Source organism: Lynx rufus, unplaced genomic scaffold (genome assembly GCF_022079265.1).
Source record: "Lynx rufus isolate CCGP_SWC_20201006 ecotype Redwood Valley unplaced genomic scaffold, mLynRuf1.p SCAF_8, whole genome shotgun sequence".
Taxonomy (NCBI): domain Eukaryota; kingdom Metazoa; phylum Chordata; class Mammalia; order Carnivora; family Felidae; genus Lynx; species Lynx rufus.
In genome coordinates, this window is record NW_025814896.1 from 89,335,952 (window position 1) to 89,361,256 (window position 25,305).

At 35.2% G+C, this 25,305-nt stretch overlaps 1 protein-coding gene across 1 annotated transcript in view; it reads right to left on the reverse strand.

Annotated features, from left to right (window-relative positions):
* The window catches only part of EXOC6B (exocyst complex component 6B), a 612,716-nt gene that overhangs the window by 288,148 nt on the left and 299,263 nt on the right, over positions 1-25,305 (reverse strand). The window contains exons 9-15 of the mRNA XM_047067750.1: positions 16,844-16,927; positions 16,402-16,448; positions 15,022-15,142; positions 5,695-5,766; positions 4,816-4,913; positions 3,257-3,362; positions 1,991-2,100 (exon numbers count right to left, since the gene is read on the reverse strand). Coding sequence (XP_046923706.1) covers positions 1,991-2,100; positions 3,257-3,362; positions 4,816-4,913; positions 5,695-5,766; positions 15,022-15,142; positions 16,402-16,448; positions 16,844-16,927 — 638 coding nt within the window. The remainder of the gene's footprint in view (positions 1-1,990; positions 2,101-3,256; positions 3,363-4,815; positions 4,914-5,694; positions 5,767-15,021; positions 15,143-16,401; positions 16,449-16,843; positions 16,928-25,305) is intronic.

The window sequence follows — 25,305 nt, forward strand, 5'->3', positions numbered from 1 at the left end:
CACACTCCTTGAAGACAGGGACTGTATTTTCAGCATCTTAATGTCCTCACTACCAAGTACAATCTGACAAATGACAGACTACCTATAACGTGAGGTGAATAAACCAGCAAATAAACAAAGGAGCCTACAGGCTAACACATAGATAAAAGGAGCCTACAGAAACACCACAGATACAAGGAGAGCAATCAAATCTATGAGCAGCTTTGATCAACAGTATTCATAAGGTACAGAAAGAGCACAAAGGAGTCAGTAGATCAACTCCATTAGGGATGGAGGTGGTCAGAAAGCCTCCATTCATTAAAGGCTTATAATGAGCCTTGAAGGACGGTAGAAGACAGGAGCAAAAACACGGAAAAAGTGATTTTAAGTAGAGATAGAGTCAGGAGAAAAGTCAAGTCTAAAATAGCATCTTATGATCAGAAAATACCAAATAGGTTGTTAGGACTGAAGCACGGACTGACACGGAAATTAGCATGGGATATGAGCCAGGAAGGCTACAAGGGAGACTAGGTCAAGGGGTGAGGGAGCAGGCAGGTAGAGAAGTACATCAGGTTAGAGTTTGAACTTCATGCTGTAGGCCATGAGGAATCCTTGGAAAGGTGAGCATGTAAAGTTAAATGATAAGATTTGATTGTAGAAAAATTACTCTAGAGAACATACAGAATAGAATGAGGAGAAAGGGTAAATGGTTGGGAAAGCAAAGTCAGACAAATAAGGACAATTAGGAGACTATTAAAATGGCCCAAGTCAATTATAACTACAATGTGAATGAAAGCAGCCACACTGGGAAGACAGAACTTTAAAGAAAAAAGAACTGAAAACAAACAAACACCAACCAATATAATTTTGTCACCAACTGGATTTCCAGAGGCTCATTTACAAATGGGCCATTTGTTAAATGGGAATAATTAACACTTACCTGCAAGAAACATTATGACAATTATCTGAGATTATGCATGTAAAATACTAACACAGTGAGGCCAAAGTGTAAGAATTCTAAACACTGCAGTAATTGTTTTGTTGAGGCTGATGCTGATCAGATTTGAATCCTGGCTTAAACACTTAATCTTGTGTGACCTTGATAAAGTTATTTAACCTCTCGGCCTCACTTTCTTCCTCTGAAAAATGGATTACACTTTCTAGGACCTCATAGATTAGTACTATTTTGAATTTTACAGACAATTTTAATACATTTGTAAAGTGTTTACAAAAATTAGACCAATGCTTAAAACTTTGTTTTTAATAAAAAGTTATTAATAGAAAATAAGGAGTTGGAATGATTCTTAGATTTCTGGCTTGGGTGAATGGTGGTATCATTCACTGAGGGGAGAGGACTCCTTTGAAAGCCAATCATGATGATTATTCTCCCTCAAATTCTTTAAGATGAATTAAGTAGTCTTCTAGGTGTTCTGCAACTAAATCAAACATATTTCAACACTCGCCATCGTATATTTTCATGCCTAATATCCTCAGTAGATACTGACAATATCTGGGGGCAAAGAACTGTGTCTTTTACTTCTGCAGTCTCAGTAAACAGGATGTATCTGCTACATAAATAGGCTCAGAACATGTTAGTCAAATAATTTAAAGGAGATATGGATACCTTTAACAAGTCCAGAGGATATTTGGAAAGAAGGATATTTCCAAAGGATTTTATTTGCTACTCCCCTAGTGGCCTTAAAATTTCATCAAGTAGAATGTAAAAATTAATATACTATTTTCCAGTAAATTCTTACTAATAAAAAAGTTGAAATGCAAATTTATAATGAAAATAGAAAATAAGCTAAGTAATATAAGCAAAACATTATTCACAAGTTTCCAACTTTCACTTTTACCATGATTTTATCAATATAGCAGTACTGTGCTGTGAAGGGCTAATATTACGACTTTCATAATCAGCTGAAAAGAGTATCCAAAGGTTTTCAGAATATTTCTGCACATAAGACTCCCAGTCTCAGTATCTGCAGCATTTCCACTGTTTCAGACATACCTTAGGTGAAGATCTTCTGAAAACTTCAGGCAGGCATAGATAAATTCCTTAATTTGGTTGTAAACTTTTGGCACAAATTCAGAGAAAGGAAACTTTTTTGGAAATGGCTGCTGTAAATGCAAAGAATTAGTGAAAGTAAGTCACAAACTAACATATGCTGAAGATACTTAGAAATTAATTAAAATGCAAAAGGAATTTTCTTCCACACTGCAAAGTGTCTACTTAACAACCTCAAATTTAAGAAAGTGTTTCCAAAAGTTTCCTGACACGAAAAAAATAAGCTATAAATTTAACTAAATAATAATTCAAATGTCTTTCCACACATGAAGGGATAAAAAAAAAAACTGTGGTAAATACCCAACAATAAAAAGGAATGAATTATTGCTACATATACCAACTTAGACACATCTCAAAAGCATCACGCTGAGTGAAAGAAGCCAGCCTCAAAAGGTTACCTACTGTACGATTCCATTTATATGACAATCTGGAAAAGGCAAAAGTAGATAGACAGCAACCAGATTGGTTGCCAAAGTCTGGGGGTTAGGGTTGGGAGAAACTGATTTAAAAAGGAGCAGCACGAGACACCTGGGTAGCTCAGTTGGTTAGGCGTCTGACTTTGGCTCAGGTCATGATCTCACGATCCATGGGTTTGAACCCTGCATGGGCCTCTGTGCTGACAACTCAGAGCCCAGAGCCTGCTTCAGATTCTGTGTCTCCCCTCTTTCTGCTCCTACCCAGCTGGCGTTCAGTCCCTCTTTCTCTTTCTCTCTCTCTCTCTCTCTCTCTCTCTCAAAAAAAATAAACATTAAGAAAAAAAAACATCTAATAAAAAAATAAAAAGGAGCAGCATGAGGGAATTTGGGGGATGATGGAACTATTTTGGTATCATTATTATGGCAGTACATATATGACTCAATGCACTGTTTAATTATATACCAATAGAATTATATATTATATAGCACAGGGTAATTTTTACTGTATGTGTGGGGGAGAAAATGTCCTAAGAGTATGATAACAGTAAGTATTTCAAAGTATAAACCAAATTGGAACATGCCCAGCAATACCCTTAACACTTCAACCCCGAAATCATATACTGATTTTCAAACAGGAACTTCTGTTCTTTTAAGCTCCAAAATCGTTCTCTGGGGGTGTTCTAGAGCTCTAATGCACTGAGTTGGAGGTAATGCCTTCAATGAAACTGATAAAATGAAAGCTTTGAGAGTATGCCAAATCAAACAGAGAATTTTATTTTACAGTATTCCTCACCTTTTCCAGCTCTATGTCTTGGAATGGGAATTGTCCTACCACCTTTTTATACATCTCTTCACTTGTTACTGGTATAGGGCTGTAGTTGTCAGAATCAAGTATGTTTCTAGAAATAAAATGAAGGAAGGGTGGGCTGGTTAATCACTGTAGTGATTACAAGTAATTTTCAGGTAAACTCAAACAGTTGTGTATACAAACCACCAAAACGAGTGTTTTCTACTTCCTATTCTATTCCTCTACAATGAAACTATTCATTGCAGGTAAAAATACCTTTGACAGAAGACAGAAAGAAAACTACTCTGAAACAGAGGGAACACAATTATGAACATGATCTCACAGTATTTGAGATTTACAGAGGAGACAAAATTTTACAGCAACATGTAGAAGCTGTAAGGCAAATGGGTAGTAAAAACAAAAGGATGTGTGTGCTCCAGAAAAAAGCAAAGAGGTTTCATTTGTTTTGTTTTGTTTTTTAAAGAAAACACATTTGATTATGTTATTTAATACTGTATTAGTTCTGTTCTAACTTTCAAAACTGGCAGATGAAGAAAAGTAACTTCTATGATAAACCCAAATTATGTTCATTTACTTCATCTCCTATTCTGTATTAAGGATGAACTTCATCCAGAGGAACTGATTCATTAACTAGACTGGAGGTTCTCTAAAAGCAGAGACCAAACTACGAAAATCAAAACCAAATTTACTGAAGGGATCAGATCAGACACTTTTAAGACCATGGATATATCATGTTATGAATTTTCAAGGTTCGTAGAGACATAATCCTCCCCTAAATACAATTGTACCATTAGTAATATTAAAGGAAAAATGTAGTATCTTATAGCTAGAAAAATTTAAAAACAGGGTAAGCTTATCTGGGGATAGGCTATTGCAATAAGCTGGAAGATCACATTAAATAAGGGAATAAAAGTTCAAAAGAAGAAGAAACTCAAGTGATATGACATGAGTTGTGTGCCAAGAAAATAGTCTAAGGAGATATTTGTGAATGCAAGGTGTAACAGGGCAATAACTGTCTTATTAGTGTATACATGATATAATAACGATTTAAATAACATGTTTCAAACACTGGATTGTAATACACCTCATCTCTATATGTGGAGAAGGAAGAATTTGAGGAACCACATAAGTAAGTCTTCAAAAAAGGTTCCAAAAAAGCCTACATTACTCAAAGGGGTTCAATAGCTACCACCCTACAAGTGAGCTATATAGTAGGCATGATCCTCAAAGAGGAAACCAACAAATATATTAAGAAGACTCAAGATGATATGGATGGTATTCAAGGGGGAAAAAAAAAAGCCAAAATGGGATCTGGGGAGTCTCCACATAATAGACATGATACACTGAGATCAGTTATCTTGGGAACTTTATTTGGGACATCTCTTCAATTTGCTTGAATTCTGAATCATAACCTGGATCATAGCTATAATAAAATAAGCCACACATACTTGTTGCTTATAATATTGAGAAGCCTTATGTATAAACATGTGTGTACATACACTAGCACACGCACGTGCACACACACGACAAAGATAATTTCTCACCTGAAAATACCTGCCCACTTCTTTAGCAGAGTTTCACTATACTGATCTCTGATTTCTAACAGCATGTCAAAAAGCTGATTCACAGGAAAACCATACACCTGAAACAAAATAAGAAAACAGCTTCATTTTATAAGGTGATTTTTTTTTTCAACATGAAAGAGATCAGGCACTGAAAGATATTATCATATTCTGGTCAAAGATTTAAATGAAAGCATGACAGCAGCATGTTTCATTCCCACTTCATGTCTAGTGTTTATCTCAAGAATCAAAAGATACATACCAAAATATTTAAGCTAGTCAGAAAAAAATAAACAGATGATAATTAAAATCAATATATACTGGTACAATGTCAGCTAAGTCCTCCCTGCAACTCATCCTGTACCCTTAGCAAATTTCAGGAGTAGGGAGGGAAATGTAATAGATCGCCCCGCATCTGGCTCTGTGCTGACAGCGCAGAGCCTGCTTGGGATTCTGTGTCCCCCTTTCTCTCTGCCCGTCCCCTGCTCACACTGCCTCTCTCTCACACAAAAATAAATAAATAAACTTAAAAAAAAAAACAAAAACACCAAAAAAACTCCAAAATCACTCAGGCACTGTATCTGAATTAAGGACATTTAAAAAAAACTAAGGTAGTGAGTGGTTCAATTAATTGACTTGCTCTGAGCAAAAAAAAAGGGGGGGATTGGAACTATTTATGAGAATATAAATTGGTCAAAGTGATAACAATGAAATGCTATAAAAAGATTAAAAGATCTAGCTCTAGGAAAAGAAGAAACACAACTAAAAACTAAAAGGCATTTAAGCTTAGGTAGACAATGAAAAGATTTACTCCTGATGAATACTAATCTAGAAAAGTTTATGTAAACAGAAATCACAAACCTGAAGTGTGTCAGCAAAAAGCACAATGAGGTTCTTCAAATCTAACACAAGGTTTGGATCAGAGCAGTAAGACTAAAGGAAACAAAAGACAATGAGGAAAAACACTGTAATTATTAAAAATAAAACTAAATTTTTAATTTATTTAATTGTTTGATGATTCGCCTGGTAAAGCCTCTCCAGAAAGGGTCTAACCCTTTCCTGGCTCAACGTAACACCAGATTTAGCCAGGAAAGAGCTGAGTAGAGACTCCAGTAAGCCATGATCTATACTTTTAACAGTTGGAAATTTGAAAACATACTTCTAAATAATTCTTCAGTCAAAACAGAAATCAAAATTGATATTGCATATTATTTTTAAATGAACAAAATGTAATACTTGATATCAAAGCCTATGCAATGTGGCTAAAGCAATTTCAAAATAAAATTTATATTTTTAAATGCAAGCAGAAAACACACAAGACTGAAAATAAACTAAGCACTCAATCCACAAAGCTAACTCAAAAAGCCAAAATAAATCATAAGTACAAGAGATAAAAATTGATCAAATTAAAAGCAGAAATAACATAGAGACATGAAAAATTTGATCCATGAAAACAAAAGCTCGTTAAAAATATCAATAAAACAGACAAATCTTAGTTAAGTCTGATTAAACAGCAAAAAAATGAAATTAAGCAACAACACAAGGAATACAAAGAGAAAACAAACCTAAATAAAGAGGAAAATAAAAGTTACAAATAAAGTCCATACATAATCTCTTATCAGTAAAACTGAAAACTGAAATGACATCGAAGGTAGGTTATGTGGGCACGATTCAAAGATGTACACATGTCACTACGTGAAAGTTCAGTAATTTTGATATTCAAATTCTCTTAATTACAATTTGGTTACTTCCTGTCTGAACTCTCAATTCCTGAAAGAGGCATACTGAATTCACCCATAACAGTACAGTTCATCAATTTCTCTTATTACTAACAGTTTTTGTTCTATACATATTGATGCTTGCTTGTCCTCTATAAAAAGGCTATTCTCTTTTTGGTGTGTTAAAACTAGAATAGTACAAAATATTCCTTTCCTTTCCCATTTAATGGTCTTCAAATTCAATTCTATTTGCCTTTGAGAATATTGCCATTTCTGCTCCTCTTACCTTATTTTCACTTTTTTCATACTCACCATAATGTATGAGTATGTCTCAGTAACCAGACTATAAAACTTCCTAATTCTTTGACATTTCCTGTGATTGCTGACGTATCTGAACCTACTCCATCTTTTTTAAAAAAAAATTTTAATGTTTATTTATTTTTGAGAGAGACAAACAGAGTGGAGCGGACAAGGAGTAGAGACAGAGGGAGGCACAAAATCCGAAGCAGGCTCCAGGCTCACCTGTCAGCACAGAGCCTGACACGGGGCTCGAACTCACGAACCGCAAGATCACGACCTAAGCCTAAGTCGGACGCTTAACTGACTGAGCCACCCAGGTTCCCCATAAACCTATTCCATCTTAAGTTTCCCATTTACAATGATTGCTTCTTTTTTATTCCATGTTTTTCATTGGATCCTAGTTCTTTTTAATTTTCTTACAGTGGTTATTAATAAGTTATATACTTTCTTCCCACTGTTTATATGAAATAATCTAGAGTTTTCATTAAAAAACTTTTTAAACATTAAGTCTCTCTCCTTCCATATGGATTCTTAATAGCATTAAACTTTACAAATAATCAAATAGCTTTTTAGATTTATCTATGAGTTTTACTCATTTTTTTGCACACATTTTATTTTAATCCTATCCCATCTTGTATTTTGGATTTTTCATTTTTTGTACAATACCAATAAAACAGGAGAGGTAAAGCATAAACTCTGAATCTTCATGTTTGAAAATGCCTTTCGTTTGGCCTCAAACTAAAATACAGCATTTCTGATGTGAAAGAAGTGTCTGCCTTCATTTACCCTGCTTGATACTCAATACAGCCTTTCAACTATGGGAATCTGGAAATTTCCTTCTTTTAATTATTTAATTACTAAAGTCCTCTCCTTTGTGTCTATCCTTCCTTTCTAAATCTCAGTTAGATACAATAAAAAATGAGCATCAGGGGCGCCTGGGTGGCTCAGTCGGTTAAGTGTCCGACTTCAGCTCAGGTCACGATCTCACGGTCCGTGAGTTCGAGCCCTGCATCGGGCTCTGGGCTGATGGCCCAGAGCCTGGAGCCTGGTTCCGATTCTGTGTCTCCCTCTCTCTCTGCTCCTCCCCCATTCATGCTCTGTCTCTGTCTATCTCAAAAATAAATAAACGTTAAAAAAAATTTAAAAAAAAATGAGCATCAGCTATCCATCATGTTTCTTAACTTTCCTTTCATATCTTCCATCTCTTTATTTGCTCCATATTTGGGGATATACATTTGACTTTGTCTTCGTGATCACAAAATGATAGTTTTACCTGTTTAATCTATGAATTAAATTTCTGTATTCAGATAATCAGAGATTCCTAAGAAAGCAACGTTTATCTTTGGCTTGTGTGCTTCCTTTTCCTCCTTACTACACTTTTTAAAAATCAGGCCCTGGGCTGACAACATGGAGACTGGTTGGGATTCTCTGTCTCTCACTCTCTCTCTCTCAAAATGAATAAACGAAAAAACAAAAAACAAAAAAACACTATCCCAGTACAACCCTTGTCCACCTACCATAACAAACTGAAATGTTCACTATATATAATATCTATGAAACATGAGGTTTTTGCCACATGGAATTAATTACATTGTTCCATAATTTTGAATCTTAAAAAATACCTTTTCGGTTTATCAGATGATCTGTTTATATTATTAACAACTATATTAGCAGATCATCTGATGTGGAACCATTCCTGATACAAACTCTCCGTTGTATTAGCATATAATTTTCTAATATATTGCTAAATTTGAATTCCAAGTGAGATGGATCGGGTCAGATCTCTATCATGTTTTGAAATCAGCATTGAGAATACTACACATATTAATACCTGAAATATCGTATCTTTCAAAACGTTTCCAATTTATGTATTGACTAATAATTGAATCAGAAAAAGAGTAGTTTGAAATATGACACAGAAAGTTAGAAAGATATATATAGATATATAACTATATATAATTAAAATGATTGTAAATGTATGTGATGCAGAGGTGCTATGTTTTAATCAATGTTTTATATGTTTTAATAGCCTTGTTGAGATCTAATCCCTATACCATACAACTCACCTATTTGAAGTATATAATTTAATGGTTTTTAGTTTTTGTATATTCACAGACATGTGCAAACATAATCACAGTCAATTTTAAAACATTTTTTCATCTCAAAAAGAAAACCTATGTCATTTAAATTATCCTCCTAGCTACTCCCAGCCCAAAGCAACCACTAATCTACTTTCTGCCTCTACAGATTGATGCTGATCTACTGGAAAGAAAAAAGGTATTTTGTTATTTGTTCTTCCATTCAAAAGAATATACAGCATATCTACAAAGAAAGACTCCATTAAGATTAATGTTCTCCAGAGATACACATTTCAAACAGTATGCTTGGAAAGTGGCCTCCTCTTAATGATACCAAATACGACTGCATGAAGAAGAGAGGGCAGTTCCCTGCTGAGTGGTGTAGATCCGTCACATCTCAAATGTATCAGTCACAGAGAAAAAGTTAAGAACCCCTGCTTTACAAAAAAGAAATTGCTTGCAAGGAATCTAAGTTTTCTAAAAGAAAAAGCTTTTCCCAGGAAAATAACCGAATTGGTAAAATCATTGACATGGACAAATATAAAATAAACAAACAAAATCAAGGACTCTTCTCCCTAGAATACAGCAATATTAGTTAATAAATATGATTGGGGGCAAAAAACTTTCCTAAAAACATTACCTTGAAAAAAAAACATAAAACACCAAAAATAGGACTTATGGAAAGCATATAAAATACCTTTCCAAAATACATGAAGGCAAATAATTAAGAAAAATATATATATTCCTGGTGAAAAACACCAAATACTGAAAAAAAATAATTCCATTTTAATTTACAGATTCACTGCATAACAACACTATAGTTCAATTTGGGGGAGGGAGGATATTGTAAGTGGTAAAAGGGATGCGACAAACTGATTATCAAATTAATCTGGAAGAACGAGAACATAAATAGTTAGCATGTCCTAAAAAGAGGATTTTAGAGAATGTACATGTCCTATACGAAATTAAACCATACTATGTCAAATATAATAATCAAAAAAATGTTACATTGGTTCAAGACAGAGAGGAAAGGGGGGTGGGGAATCATAGAGCCTAGCAAAAGATCTTAGTATTTATAAAATCTATTATTTTTTAAGTTTATTTATTTATTTTGACATGGGTTGGGGGGGCAGGGAGAGAACAGGAGCAGGGGAGGGGCAGAGAGAGAGAGGGAGGAAGACAATCCCAAGCAGGCTCCCTGCTGTCAGCACAGAGCCTGACTCAGGATTCCATCTCCTGAACCATGAGATCATGGCCTAAACTGAAATCAAGAGTTGAATGCTTAACTGACTGAGCCACCCAGGCACCCCTATAAAATATATTATTATATGATAAAAGTAGCCTTCGAAATATGTTGGGAAGAGAAGGATATTAAGGAACAATTATGTCCCCACAAAATTCATATGTTAAGGCCGTAACGCCCAGTGTAACTATATCTGGAAATAAAACTTAGATAATTAAGGTTAAATGAGGAAAGGTCCTGATCTGATGGGATCAGTGTCCTTAGAAAAGAAGTAGGCGACAGTAGGATGCCATGTGAGGAAAGGCCATGTGAGGACGTGATGAGAACACAGCCATCTGCAAATCAGCAAGAGTTCTCACCAGAACCCAACCAGAAGCATGCTGGCATCCTGATCTCAGACTTCCAGCCTCCAGAACTGTGAAAAAATACATGTCTGTTGTGTAAGGTACCAGTCTATGGCATTTGATTATGGCAATCTGTGCTGAATAAAGTAAAAGATTAACATGATAATGTTATTGTAATGTTACTGGAAGTGATGTGTAGTTTTAAAAAATAATTAAAGATAAAATCCAACTTCACACTCTATACTAAAATAAACTTTTATTTGTTTGTGATACGTATATTTAAAAAGTAACTACAGAAATACCAAGATCACATATAAACAAATAATTAAATATTCTTTCGAATAAGGAAGACAAATTATAAAGTTAAAAATCAATATATTTACACAAAAATTTAAATATCTATAATGCCTTGGAAAAGAAAAGCAAAGTTAGAGACACATAAAACTAAAAAAAAAAAAAAAATTTGCGACCTATATATCAGACTAGAGATTAACATTCAGATTAAAGGTTAGCATCCATATTTTAAAGAAATAATACATAATAAAATATTATAAAGCTATTAAAATATAAATGCAATGCATATGAACAGGAAATTTTTAAGAAGATATATAAATAACTAAAAACATCTGAAGAGAGTTTTAAAAATTTTTTTTAATGTTTATTATTTTTGACAAAGAGACAGAGAGCAAGCAGGGGAGGGTCAGAGTGAGAGGGAGACACAGAATCCAAAGCAGGCTTCAGGCTCAGAGTTGCCAGTACAGAGCCTAATGCAAGGCTCAAACCCAAGAGCTATGAGATCATGACCTGAGCCGAAGTTGGACACTCAACTGATTCAACCTACTGAGCCACCCAGGCGCCCCCCCCCCCTTTTTTTTTAATGTTTATTATTTTTGAGAGAGAAAATATTTGAAAAAATTTTCAATACCGGTATTAATCAAAGAAAAACATGTTAAATTAAGATATAATTTCTGACATATTAGATTAGGAATGATTTTTTGTTTTTAAATATAACTTTCTGTGAAGTAAACAGAATAGGAAAGTTGGCATTCTAAAAGATGATACTCAGAGTGGTGCTAAATGGTACAATATTTTAGCAAAGCAAACTAGCAATATGTATCCAGAGGTTAAGAAATGTACAGATCCTTTAAGTCACTAATGTCACATCTAAGAATTTATTAAAATATAAAAAATATAAGAAATATATTTTATATTTTATATTTTTATATTTTATATTTTATAATATATTTTAATATATTATAATATATTTTATATATTATATAATATAAGAAATATAAAAATATAAGAAATATAAAAAATATTTTTATAGAAGTTGGTTAAGTGTCCAACTCAGTTTCAGCTCAGGTCATGATCTCATGGTTTGTGGGTCTCAGCCCCGCATTGGGCTTTGCACTGACAGTGCAGAGCCTGCTTGGGATTCTGTGTCTCCCTCTCTGTCTGCCCCTCCCCTGCTTGCTCTCTCTCTCTCTGTCTCTCAAAATACATAAATAAACATTAAAAAAATCAATAGTTTTATAAAAATATTCACTGTAATGTTTATAAGAGCTAAAAAAGATACATATGTACAATGGAATATTACGCAAGTATATGTTAAAATTAATATAGATTGATGAGACATTAAGTGAAAAATACAGCTTGTTTTTGTTTAAAATATATATTGTATATTATATTTTCATACACAAGAATCTTTATTTTTTTAAGATACTCATTTTTTAATGTTTATTTATTTATTTATTTATTTATTTATTTATTTTTTAGAGAGAGGGAGAGAGAGGAGAGGGCAGAGAGAGGGAGACAGAGAATCCCAAGCAGGCTCCACATTATCAGTGCAGAGTCCAATGTAGGGCTCGAATCCACAAACCATGAGATCATGACCTGAGCAGATGCTTAACTGACTAAGCCACTCAAGCACCCAGAAAAAGAATCTTTAAATTCACATATTAGAAAGCTAATAATAATCATGCCAAGGATCATGACCAAAATTTGTTACTATCGATAATCATATTTTCTTAGAATAAATATTACTTTGTAAGTTAACATTTACATATAACGACACACCATGCTAAGGGAGAAGATAAGACATTAAAAAAATGATCTTAGGACAACAGATACACTGTTGCAAAACAATAAAATGAAATCCATAACCATTATTTAAATAAAAATAAATAACAAGTGGTAGTACATACAAAAATGTGTAAAACTCAAGCCATAACATAGTTATGAGACTTTTTTTTAGTCTCAGAATAGGCAGAAACTTTTAAAAAGTATTTTTAAATTTGCCAAACTTTATTATGACAAAAAGATAAAATGGTAAAAATGTCAGATGAAGTCCTATGCCACTTATGAACGATGAGGGAAATTTTAAAATAAGATAGATATATAAACAGGCAAACGTTTAACATTTCTAAATACCAAAAAAGAAACCGTAAATAAAAATAAAAGGAGAAAATCTTTACAATGCATTCAGTGACATACCTTCTTTGATTTCAAATTCATATTTATTTATTTATTTTGAGAGAGAGAGAGAGAGAGAGCAAGCAGGGGGGTGTCAGAGACAGAGTGAGAGAGAGAATCCCAAGGAGGCTCCAGGCTGCCAGCACAGAGCCTAACGCAGGGCTCAGGCTCACAAACCATGAGATGATGACCTGAGCTGAAATCAAAGAGTTGGGCGCTTAACCAACTGAGCCACCCAGATGCTCCTCAAATTCTAAACTCCTATACTAAACATATACTAAACAAACCCCTATACCTTATTACTTGGATGCCACAAAGGCAAAGTAATCATATCCAAATGTTCAAACCATCATAGGGAAAGAAACCATAAACCCAAGCATTACCTTGATATGCTTTTAACTTACCTTTTATATCTAATCCACCAAAAAATACAGTTAATCTTACCTCCTAAAAATCTCTCCAATTAATCCACATCTCTCCATATACTCTTACCCCTTGTTTCAGCTATCATCACCTCTTGCCTGAATACTAGACTAGCCTACTAATTGTTCTACCCACGTTATTCTCATCCCTCATCCATAATTTAGCCAAATTGACCTTCTCATTCTAATTTATCCTACCCCCACAATGAACACATACACTCCATTCAACCCAGTGCTTTAAGCATCAAATAGGTCTTAGATAATATGACACCTATCTACTTCTTTCTTTATACTTCATACCACACTTGGCTAACTTTCTACATTCTATGTTCTACCCACTCTGAACATTTTTCAGTTCCCAAAAACAGCTACAATCTCTTCGATGACAGATTTTACACATGGTATTTACTCTGGAACACTTGCCGATGAAGAGATAAGAAAGCTGGCGGGTCGTGGATATCTTGTTTCTAGCTGGCACTACATGGATATCAAAGCCACTTACTGAAATATTCTAAATGCTAAATTATCTTCTATTATTAAGTCCTCACTATCATTCCTCGAACAGTTCAGATAGAAAAGTACACCCAAAGCCCTTGTACTACCATTCCTTATACCTAGAATTCTCTTTAATTGATCTTTGCATACATAATGACTCCTCTGCATAAAGAATGCCACTTCTGATCAACTAACCAAAAGCAGGCACCGTGTTGTCCTAATCTATCACTGTTTCAATTGTACTCAACTGTATTTAACTGTAATTTAACTGTATTATGACGATCTGATATTCTTATTTATTTATTGGGACCCCCTCCCAATTAAAATATAACTTTCTGAGAGGCACCTGGGTGGCTCTGTTGGTTAAGCATCTGACTTCAGCTCAGGTGATGATCTCACAGTTCGTGGGTTTGAGCCCTGCATCAGGCTCTCTGCTGTCAGTACAAAGCCCACTTCAGATCCTCTGTCTCCCTCTCTCTCTGCTCTTCCCCTGCTCATGTTCTCTCTTTCTCAAAATAAATAAATAAACTTAAAAAAAATATTTAAAAATTCATGCTTTGATAAAATATATCAAAATCGTGGGAACTCGTACTTACTAACATTGATATGTTGTAAACATTTTTTTCAAAAAATAAGAATAAAACTGTGAACGCCACATCAATATTAATGGCCTTATAGCAGGCAACACTGAGTAGTGGCTAAGAATATAGTCACTTGTCTGGATTTGAATCCAAGCTCTACCACTTACTGCATAACACTAGGCTGGTTACTTAACCTCTCTGAGGGTCAGTTCCCAGAATATAAGGTAAACATAATAATGATAACTACCTTATGAACTACATATAAAGTACACATAACAATGCCTGACACAGAGAGAGGATTCCAATACATGTCAGCTGCTTTTTGTTTTTTCTTCCTGCACGGAGCATCCACAAAAGTGGGCTCCGTGTTAGAGAATGTGGCAATTTGAAGTGGCTACTTCCACGTGTCTTTGAAAGAGATAGCTCCGGGTAGGTGATTCCACGCAACACGTAAATGATTTTAAAGCAGTACAACACTGACTAGTATACAGATAATCAGCAATAAGTGAGAACTTCTCACGGGCTTCTTACATACCGAGTGGGTGCGGAGTGCCGCGATGGTTTTTGAAAGTGCCATTTCCCAGAGTTCATCAATGTAGGCTCGGTTTACTAAGCCCTGGGTTGTATGTAAAATGTGATCTTCAACCACAAAAAAGCTAAGATTGAGGAAAAAAGAAAGTACAACTGTCAGAAATTACAGTTTGGCTATCTCCAGGGTCTGGCAAACAAGAGCTGCCATCAAATCTGAAGTTAATAGTCATTTTTTTCTTAAAGAAAGCTACCTGGTGTCATGAACAAAATCATATTTCTTGGACATGGAATTTTGTCCAGCCACCTTATAGAAATCGGAGGTACATTTCTATTAAATGTTAACCATATTAGTCAGCCATGTAAAAGGGAAGAAAATGTTTACAGGTAAGGGAAGCTAATTTCACTATATTAAAAATACCAGGCCATTAAGACATTTTTAAAAAGCTAACCAATTTTAAACAGACAGTGAAAGCTGCAATACACATTTTTTAAGAGCTCAACATACAAAATACCAAAATAATTCCCTTTATGTGGACTTCCTCCTTAAGGTAAAAAAAAAAAAAAATGCAAACTTATTTTTTAACACTCTGCTGTAGCTTTATTGTTATACATTTAAAATGTATGTTCAGTTACCCTGGCTAAATGTTCCTACTAAATAAAATAATTCTTTAAATAAGGAATTTTTATGATATATTTTAATCAAAACTATCAATTACATTTAAAGAAATCTCAATTTGAAATAAAAAGAAATTTCATAGAACAATTCAAGTCATTTCCCTTTCTTTTAACTGCAAAGTCATTCTTTCATAATTAGAATAAGCTGTCTATATGGTGTTTATTTGGGAAATGCAATTCCATCCTAGTATGTATACTCTAGATGATGGTGGCAAACTATATAGCCCGTGGGACGAATCTGGCCCACTGCCTATTTTTATAAATATTGTTTTATTGGAACACAGCCACGCTCACTCATTTATATACTGTCTATAGCTGCTTTCCCACTGCAACAACAGAGCTGAATAGTTGTGACGGAAACCGTATGGCCTGCGAAGCCTAAAATACTTTACTATCTGGCCCTTTTAGAAAAAGTCTGCCAACTTTTGCTGATTATTTGGTTCCCCCGTACGGAGAATGGAGAAACAAAACATCAAATACAATAAAATTACAATTCAAAAGTTTTCTTCTTTCATCCTTAAAAACTACTCTTCAACAATATAATGCTGAAACCAATTAGACATTCCTTTGAAATTATCAGAAAGTCAAAAATAAATCTCAAAAATTTAAAAGAAAAATAATTTCCCAAGGAAAAATTATCTTTCCAAGTCTCACGAGTCTAGGTATTGAAAGTGTATACATTTAAATACACACACATACATATACCTACCCTACAATTTGATTAAAATACTTCCTGTAGCCATCTAAAGTTTCATGCTGCAACAAAGCAAAGAAGAAAAAAGTTATTGTTTCTCTTTTGATACCTTAAGACAAAGTTAAAATCAGTTACTTCTTTTCTTAGGGCTCAGTTCCCAAGACTCTAAGGTAAATATAACAATAGTACCCTCCCTACATTATAGAGTTATAAGGAGGATGAAATTAGATAATTTATATCCAGTACTTAAAACGATGCCTGACACATAGCAATCAATAGATGTTAGTTGCTATTTTCTTACTGTAAGTCAAATCCACCAAAAATGGTCTCAGAGTGACAGTTAAAAAAAAAAAACAAAAACAAAAAACAAAAAAAAACCCAGCATATATGCAAAATAATGACAAGATGCCAGAGAAGAAAAGTGAAAAAGAGAGAAAAGTTAAGTTGGAGATCCTACCATGTTAGACGGAGGCTGGAGCACCAAACGGGCCTGTTTTCGCCTCTGTTTTCGGTAGTAGTTCTCAAATGTTTCACGGGCACCCTGTAAAATAAACAAAAGGAAACGGGTTGACACGATTTGACCAATTATTCTAGTATTTCGTGGGAAAAGAGAAACTCTCAGGTTTGGAATTGAGGCAACCCCACATTTCTCAAAATCTGCTATTTTAACAGTGATAATAATCATAGAAAAAATAAAAAGAACGATTACCATTTATTGAACCTTACTTACAAATCCCATAAGAATGGATACAAAAGATTCTTAAGAGGACACTACCAGAACTCAACCACCAACACACCAAAGCTGGTTGCTGAATCAACTACCATAAATTCACAAGCATGAAGACAAACCAACATTCTCCTAAAAGCAGTTGAGAAAATGGGCCTTAAAAACCTCACAGAACATTCCAGAAGAAAAATGTTCAGAATGAAAACCAGTCTCAAATGAATCATGAGCAAAGGGCCAGAGCAAGGCAGGAAAAAGGCAGGAGCAAAGAATAGTAAATCAGTCTTCCCAGCTAGAATAGAATCAAGTACAGGTTTAACAGCAAAACAGAAGAAACAAACCCCTAGAAATTCTTGATACACAGTTTCTTAAAATGAAAGGTGCTCTAGAGAGCAAGAGCTGGTTCATGAGCTCCATAACTAGGTTGAACAGCATCCTTTCAAAATTCATGTCCTTCCTGGGATGTCACAATAGGACTTTATTTAGAAATAGGGTCACTGCAGATGTATTTAAATTAAGATGCATTTAGGGAAGCCTGGGTGGCTCAGTCGGTTGAGTCCGTGAGTGTCCGACTTCGGCTCAGTTCATGATCTCACAGCTTATGGGTTCAAGCCCCACGTCGGGCTCTGTGCTGACAGCTCAGAGCCTGGAGCCTGCTTCGGATTCTGTGTCTCCCTCTCTCTCTGCCCCTCCTCCACTCACATTCAGTCTCTCTCTCTCTCTCAAAAATGAATAAACATCAAAAAAAATTGTTTTAATTGAGATGCAGTTGTACTAGAGTAGGGTGACCCTTAATCTGATATAACTGGTGTCCTTAAAAGAAAAGGGCTCCTGGGTAGCTCAATGGGTTAAGCATCCAACTGTTAGTTTTGGCTCAGGTCATGGTATCACAGTAGATCAAACCCCATGTCACAGTGTTTACAGCACAGAACCTGCTTGGGATTGTCTCTCTCTCTCTCTCTGCCCCTCCCTGGTTCATGTGTGCTCTCTCTCTCTCAAAATAAATAAACGAAAAAAAAGGGGGGGTGGGCAGAAAAGACACAGACACACAGGGAGAACATCATGTGGTGACACAGGTAGAGATTGGAGCAATGCAGCTGCAAGCCAAGGATGGATGGATGGATGGATGGCCACCAGCAGAAGCTAGGGAGAGACAAGTCTCCCACTCACTGTCTCAGAGGGAGGACGGCCTTCTGACACTTGATTTTGGACTTCTAGTCTCCAAAACTGGGTCGGAATAAATTTCTATTGTGTAGGCTACCCAATGTGTGGTACTTTGTTACAGCAGCCTAGGAAACCAATATAACTCAAAGCTTTTAAAGCATCATGCCCCCCCCTCCATTACTAAATTCTACTCTTAATCCAAGACTTTTCTAAATAAATAAGAGTAGAAATGGAGAGACAGCACTCACAGTGGTTAAGAGCACTGATTTGAGAACCAGAGGACTTCTTTCAAATCATGAGTCTGCTCCTTTCTAGCTGTACAACCAGCTGCAGAACTTTCACTAATTTAACTTCCACCATTTAGCTATTTAACTTTCACTCATAGATGTGCTATGGTGTTCTCACTTGTAGAGAGGTCACCCTCATCATAGTCACAAGGATCCAGATGAATCAGAAAGCTTTTAGAACAGCATCTGACAAATAATCACCACTATGCAAGTGCTTATGTTTTGAAAAAGAACAATGAAATCAATGATGAAGATGAAAGCCTTGCCCATGGGAGAAAGTATAAACTCTATGCAATCCCTAAGTTCAGTTTCCTTCACCTTCCCAAAAGTCTGAAGAATTTTATTGGACATGACTTCTTTGCTAGGTCCTTAAATAGGAGAAGTTGATTTAAGGTGTTAAATCATACTAATTCAACAGTGTAAGCTCAGGGGTTGGCAAACATGTCCTCTAAAGGGCAGGATAGTAAACATTTTAGGCTTGATGAGACATACAGTCTCTCTTGCGACTAGTCAAGAGACTAGTTGAAATGCTGTTTGAAATGCAAAAGCAGTCATAGACGGTACATAAATGCGTGTGGCCAAATTCCAATAAAACGTTATTTGTGAAAACAGAAATAAGAATTTCATAAAATTTTCATCTGCCATGAAATATTCTTTTTACTTTTTACCAACCATCTAAAAGTGTAAAAGCTGTTTTTCGGTCACAGGTCACACAGAAACAAGCAGCAGGGTGGATCTGGCCCACAGTTTGTTGACCCCTGGTGTAGCTTAAAAACAAAAGTTTTTAAATGCTAAAGTGATTATAACCATACACACCTGCGTTTTTCCTGCCATAAAATGAAATCAAACACTAAGGCAGCTATTTCAAGGCTTTCTTATTTCTAAATCCATAAGTTAATGAGGTAGCAAATGATTCTATTTAAGAAATAAGAAGTGGAAACTGCGCATTGGTTTGTTAAAGTTATTCCCCACTTGCCACCATTTCACAGCATAGTGGTATTATTAAATGTCAATTACATTCTGTACACACTGAAGGGCTTTTCATTTTAAAGTTAACAGCCCTAAAGGCCCTTTATTATTCTTGCGTGACGTTACACATTCAACATGCTTTGGAGCCAAGGTACACTTAGCTGAGAATTTAGGGAAAGTCTTCTCTCAAATTAGACCATTGTATAATAATTTAATTATTTGTTGTAAATGGTAGAAAATAAGCAAGATGAAAACCTATCATAGACCTATACTTAATTCTTAACTAGATACAGTTTTGCCTTTCAAATATTCATTCAATAAAATAAAAACATAAGGAAAGACCAATTTATCTAATAAATCTGGCTTCTCCCTTTACAAAAATTAGATTTTCCCTGGTGGCAGCTAAATAAATTCACCTCTGATTATTCTATTTCCTCTGCCAATTTTGTCAACTCAATGCTTACAGGTGGAATTTCAGAAGTAGATGTCTGACCAGTGCAGCTGACTGCCTGTCTTTCCACAAATAGATCAAGTTAGCCACTTCAGCCTCAAACTCATCTAATCATTAATATTTATTAAAAAAAAAACTCAAAAGCTAGTGAAGGTATAGAGCAAATATAAAATAGTATCCAAGTGAAAAGTTGCTTTAGTTTGTTTTCATTTTATGTCATTAGTATTACAGTGGCCCAAAGGCTTTGTAATAATTAATTAATTAATACATATAACATCACAGAAAATCAAGTCAGTTAATGTATATAAAGTGCTTGACATGCAATAAAGAATGGTCCCCATCATCACTGAATTTATAGTCTATGGTGGAAAACTAGCAATTAAAAAAACAAAAAAACACCATAGAATCCTCTGGGTTAGATTGATGTGTGTGTGTGTGTGTGTGTGTGTGTGTGTGTGTGTGTGTGTGTGGTGTGGATGGGAGGAATGTCAGAGAAAGCTTCCCAGAAAAAAAAAATGCCATTTATATTCATAATTGACAAATGAGTGAGAATAAGACAGGTAAATATAAAGGAAAAAATATTCCTCATAGAGACACAGAGGTTCAAGGGAAAAAAATGGCATTACACATCCCATGAATTGAAAAAAGTTCTTCATGGCAGTACCTTCACAGTGTAAGAGAGAGGGATGACAAGAAATAAGGTTAGAGGGCTTTGTAAATTATGTTAAGATATTTGGACTTGAACTCCAGAGACAGTAAGAACTTCAGATATTTGTACGTTGTCATGTACTAAGTAGAATGAAAACAGAGAAAGTCAGATACAAAAAGATCAGTCTGAACCTGACATATTTAGGAGGTACAAGCCGATGGTTGATTGGTTGTTGGTGGTAAAGGATAGAAAAGAAAGAAAGCTAACATGAGGTTTCTAACCTGGGTAACTGGTCTGATGGTGGTGTCATTTAATGAGAGAGGAAACATAAGAGCAGGGATATATACTCGATTCTTATTCATGAATTCCGTATTTGCAAATGTGCCTACTTGCCAAAATTTACTTGTAGCCTCAAAATCAATACTCATGCTGCTTTCATAGTCATTCACAGATGAGCACAGAGTGTTGAAAAATTTGAGCTGCGCCCAACGCACATGTTCCCGGCTGAGGTCAAACAAGGCAAAACTCTACTTCCTTATTTCAGTTCTCATACTACAAACAATTATGCTCTTCACAGTCAACCAGTGCCCCATTTTTTGCATTTTTGTGATTTTTTTAAATTGAGATATAATTGACATAAAACATATTATGTTCAGGCGTACAACATAATGGCTCAATATTGATATATATTGCAAAATGACCACCACCACAAGTCCAGTAACACCTATCACCACATGCATTGTTTTTCCTTTGTGAGGAGAACTTTTAAGACCTACTCTCTCAGAAAATTTCAATTATCCAATAAAGTATTATTTGTTATAGTCACCACGCTGTATATTACATCCCCAGGAATTACTTATTTTAAATTCTTTTTCATCTTTATTTATCTTTGAGAGAGAGAGAGACAGACAGTCCGAGCGAGGGAGGAAGACAGAGAAAGGGAGAGACAGAATCTGAAAGAGGCTCCATGCTCTGATCTGTCAGCACAGAGCCCAACATGGGACTCAAACTCACAAACCACAAGTTCACTGAGCCGAAGTCAAATGCTTAACCGACTGAGCCACCCAAGCGCCCCAGGACTTACTTACTTTATAACTGAAAGTTTATTCCTTTTCACCACCTTCACCCAATTTCCCCATCCCCCACTTTTGGCAACCACAAATCAATGCATTCAGTTGGGTTTTTTGTCTGTTTAAATGCCACATATAAGTGAGATCATATATTATTTGTCTTTCTGTATCTATTTCACTTAGCAGTTCCCTCAAGGTCCAACAATGTTGTCGCAAATGGCAAGATTTCATTCTTTTTTATAGCTGAATAATACTCCTTTGTATATATAGATTCTACATCTTCTTTATTCTTCATCCACCAATGAACACTTAGGTTGTTTCCATGTCTTGGCTATTGTAAATTATGCTGCAATGAACATAGGGGTGCACATATCTTTTTCAGTTAGTGTTTTCATTTCCTTCAGATAAAAACCCAGAAATGAAATTGCTGGAACATACAGCAGTTCTTTTTTTAATTCTTTGAGAAACCTCCACACTATTTTCCATAGTGGCTACATCAAGTTACATTCCCACCAACAAGTAACAAGGGTTCTACTTTCTCAACATCCTCACCAACGCTTGTTATTCCTTGTCTTTTTGATAATAGTCATTCTGACAGATGTAGGTGATACCTCATTGTGGTTTTGATTTGCAGTTCCTTGATGGTCATTGATGTTGAGCAACTTTTCATGTACCTGTTGGCCATCTGTATGTCTTGCATTTTTGTGCTTCGTGTTGGTGATTTTTGCCATTTAAAGCTTATTATTTATTTATTTTGAGAGAGAGAGAGAGCACACAAGTGGGAGAGGGGCAGAGTGAGAGAGTGAGAGGATCCCAGGCAGGTTCCACACTGTCAGTGAAGAGTCTCAATCTCACAAACCATGAGATCATGACCCGAGCTGAAATCAACAGTCAGATGTTTAACTGACTGAGCCACCCAGGTGCCCCTGGTGATTTTGCTATTTAAAAAGACCCCCAAACACAGTGCCAAAGTGCTGTCTAGTATACCTAAGCTCAAGAAGACAAAATGTGCCTTTGAGAGAAAAAACATTTAGATAAGCTTTGTTTGGGCATGAGTTATAATGCTGTTGCCCATGAATTCAATGTTAATAAGCCAACAAAATACATTAAATAAGACATCTTTAAAGAGAAACACACATAAAGCATGGCTGTGAACTGACTGATGAAATGTTGTGACCAGAAGCTCACAGGAACCTAACCCTGTATTTCTTCTAGGAGCAATGGTTCAGTATTCATGAACTCAGTATTTACAGTGACTTTATAAAATATAACTACCACGAGTAACTAGAATTGTTTGTATTTGAGGAAACTGATGATAATGACCTCTGTACCAAACATGTTTAATTAGTGACTTCCAAGTGCTAAGTGTTCAGGAGCAGATGTATTTGGGCCTGCAGCTCAGGAGAAAGGGCTAAGCTAAAGACAATAGTTTTCAGAATCAAGAATCACTAGCAGAGAGATGGTAATCTAAACCTAGGAGAAAATAAGATAATGTAAGGAATATCTGTAGAACGAAAGTACAAAAGGACCTAGCACCTAATTTTTGATACCAAAAATTAGGAAATATCTGGCTCTTTCTAATAATTAAAATATAAATTTAAATGTCACCTACTAAGAAAAGACTTTTCTATTACTCAATTTAAAATGGAAAGTTTTGCCAAATACATAACCTGCTTTTAATTCTTTGTATGGCACATATCTCCATCTGATATTACGCTGTTTGTTTATCGTCTGGCTCTTCTCATTCGAAATGTAAGCTCCACAAGAACAAGTTCTTGTTTGTCTTATTTACTGTCATGTTCCCAGCCCCTAGAACAATGCCTGGTATAAATGGCACTCAATATACATTGGCTTGAATAAATGATTAAAAGTATAAATAGAATATTAATCAATATTTTCTTTCAAGGCTCCATTTTTCTAGTTACGCTTTATCTGCTATTGCAGTAATCATTTCTTTGTAATTATTCCTACTTATCTCATCCTGCTGTTTTTCTATCTCCATTTATTCTTTTGAAGATTTTTGTTTCTGTTTCATAGAAGTTATGCCTTCTTCATGCCAAACAATTTTCTAAAATTTCCTTTGGTTCCTGCAGAAAATCATTCTTAGAATCATGTTTCCTCTGAATTTTTACGATGGTGTTCCTTGTCCCATTTTATTCAGGCTGTTTTTGCAGATCTCATATTTTGTTTTGTATTGTTTCATTTTCCCAATTGCTCTGTTTTGAACAATAGGAGCTCTTTCTGGACAAGTGCTTGCTTCTAGGCTTGTTTTGTGGTTTGCCTTGGCCCACTCACCATCATCTGGCTATAGATCTAATATCTTTAGGGAAGCTGCAATTCACAGCAGGTTGATGTGCCCAGGTCCAAAGTTGTTTCAAAGTAAATCCACAAACTGATTCCAGTGTCTAGCAAACAACTGGCCTACCAAGTTCACATAAATACAGTCAAACATTCTCCTACCATACAGTTCCCAGTGTTTAATTCCTTGAACTTCTTAAGTGAATGAAAACCACAATACAGGGTCTTCCTATTTGTGTTCTTGTACAGCACTATTAAGTACTCTCCAGCACAAGATAAACTGTGCTGCCACCAGAAGTCCCACTGTCCCCCCCCCACCCACCCCACATGCTGACAGCCTTATAAAGGAGAATCTAAACAGAATGGGGATAGAAAACCAATATATTCATCAATTCAGTACTGTATTCTCAAGCCAGATGGCACAGAGTAGAAAAGGCATAAAGTACCTTCTGACTCTTAAGGTTTGTTCTGTTTATGGCAATAAAACACACATCACTCAACAACTAGATTTCTCAATCCATTCAATCAGCCTTAAAGTTGGAGAAAATGTTATTCAAATTCAGGCAATGTAATGTTAATTATAAGTCTTCTTTAACAATGGTGTTACAAATTTTCAGACGCTTATGCATTTAAAGAATTTTAGTGGAAGTTAAGAAAGGCTTAGAAGCCAAACAAGACTTTGCTTAATTTTTTCTGTTAAGTATATATATTCCATCTGAAATTTAACCTAAAGACAGGAGCTTATACTATTATAAAGTATTCCTCACAATAAATTTCTCATCATTCACTTATAGGGCAACTACATAAGAGCTAAAGGATCACAGAACATACTCTATTTTTACTTAATGCTAAAACAAAGAAATATCCTCCAGGTTCTATCAACCTCTTCAATTCACTAGGTGCTTTATCTTCTAAATTCATATTTAATTTAAATATTACATCACAACCTAAGATAAAAGTGGAGAAGGGTGCTAATGGTCAAATGTCCCCAAAGCCATTGTCAATTTCTCAAGTCTAATCATTAATCCTAGCACCAGAATTAACCAGGAAATAACCCACTTCTCTTCAGGCTATGCTGAAAAAGGTTGTTTGGTTGGTTTCATTTTCTTTTGTTTCAATCTTTTGCTTTTAGCTGTGTTCTTAATATTGTCTCTTTGCAATTACTAACTACTTACTAACTAAGTAAAATTTGTGACTTTTAGAAAAATCAGACAATACAGATAAGGCAAAGAGAGAAAATAAAAGTCATTCATAATCCCATCACCTGGAGATAACTACTGTTTACTTTTTGGTGTACTCCCTTACCA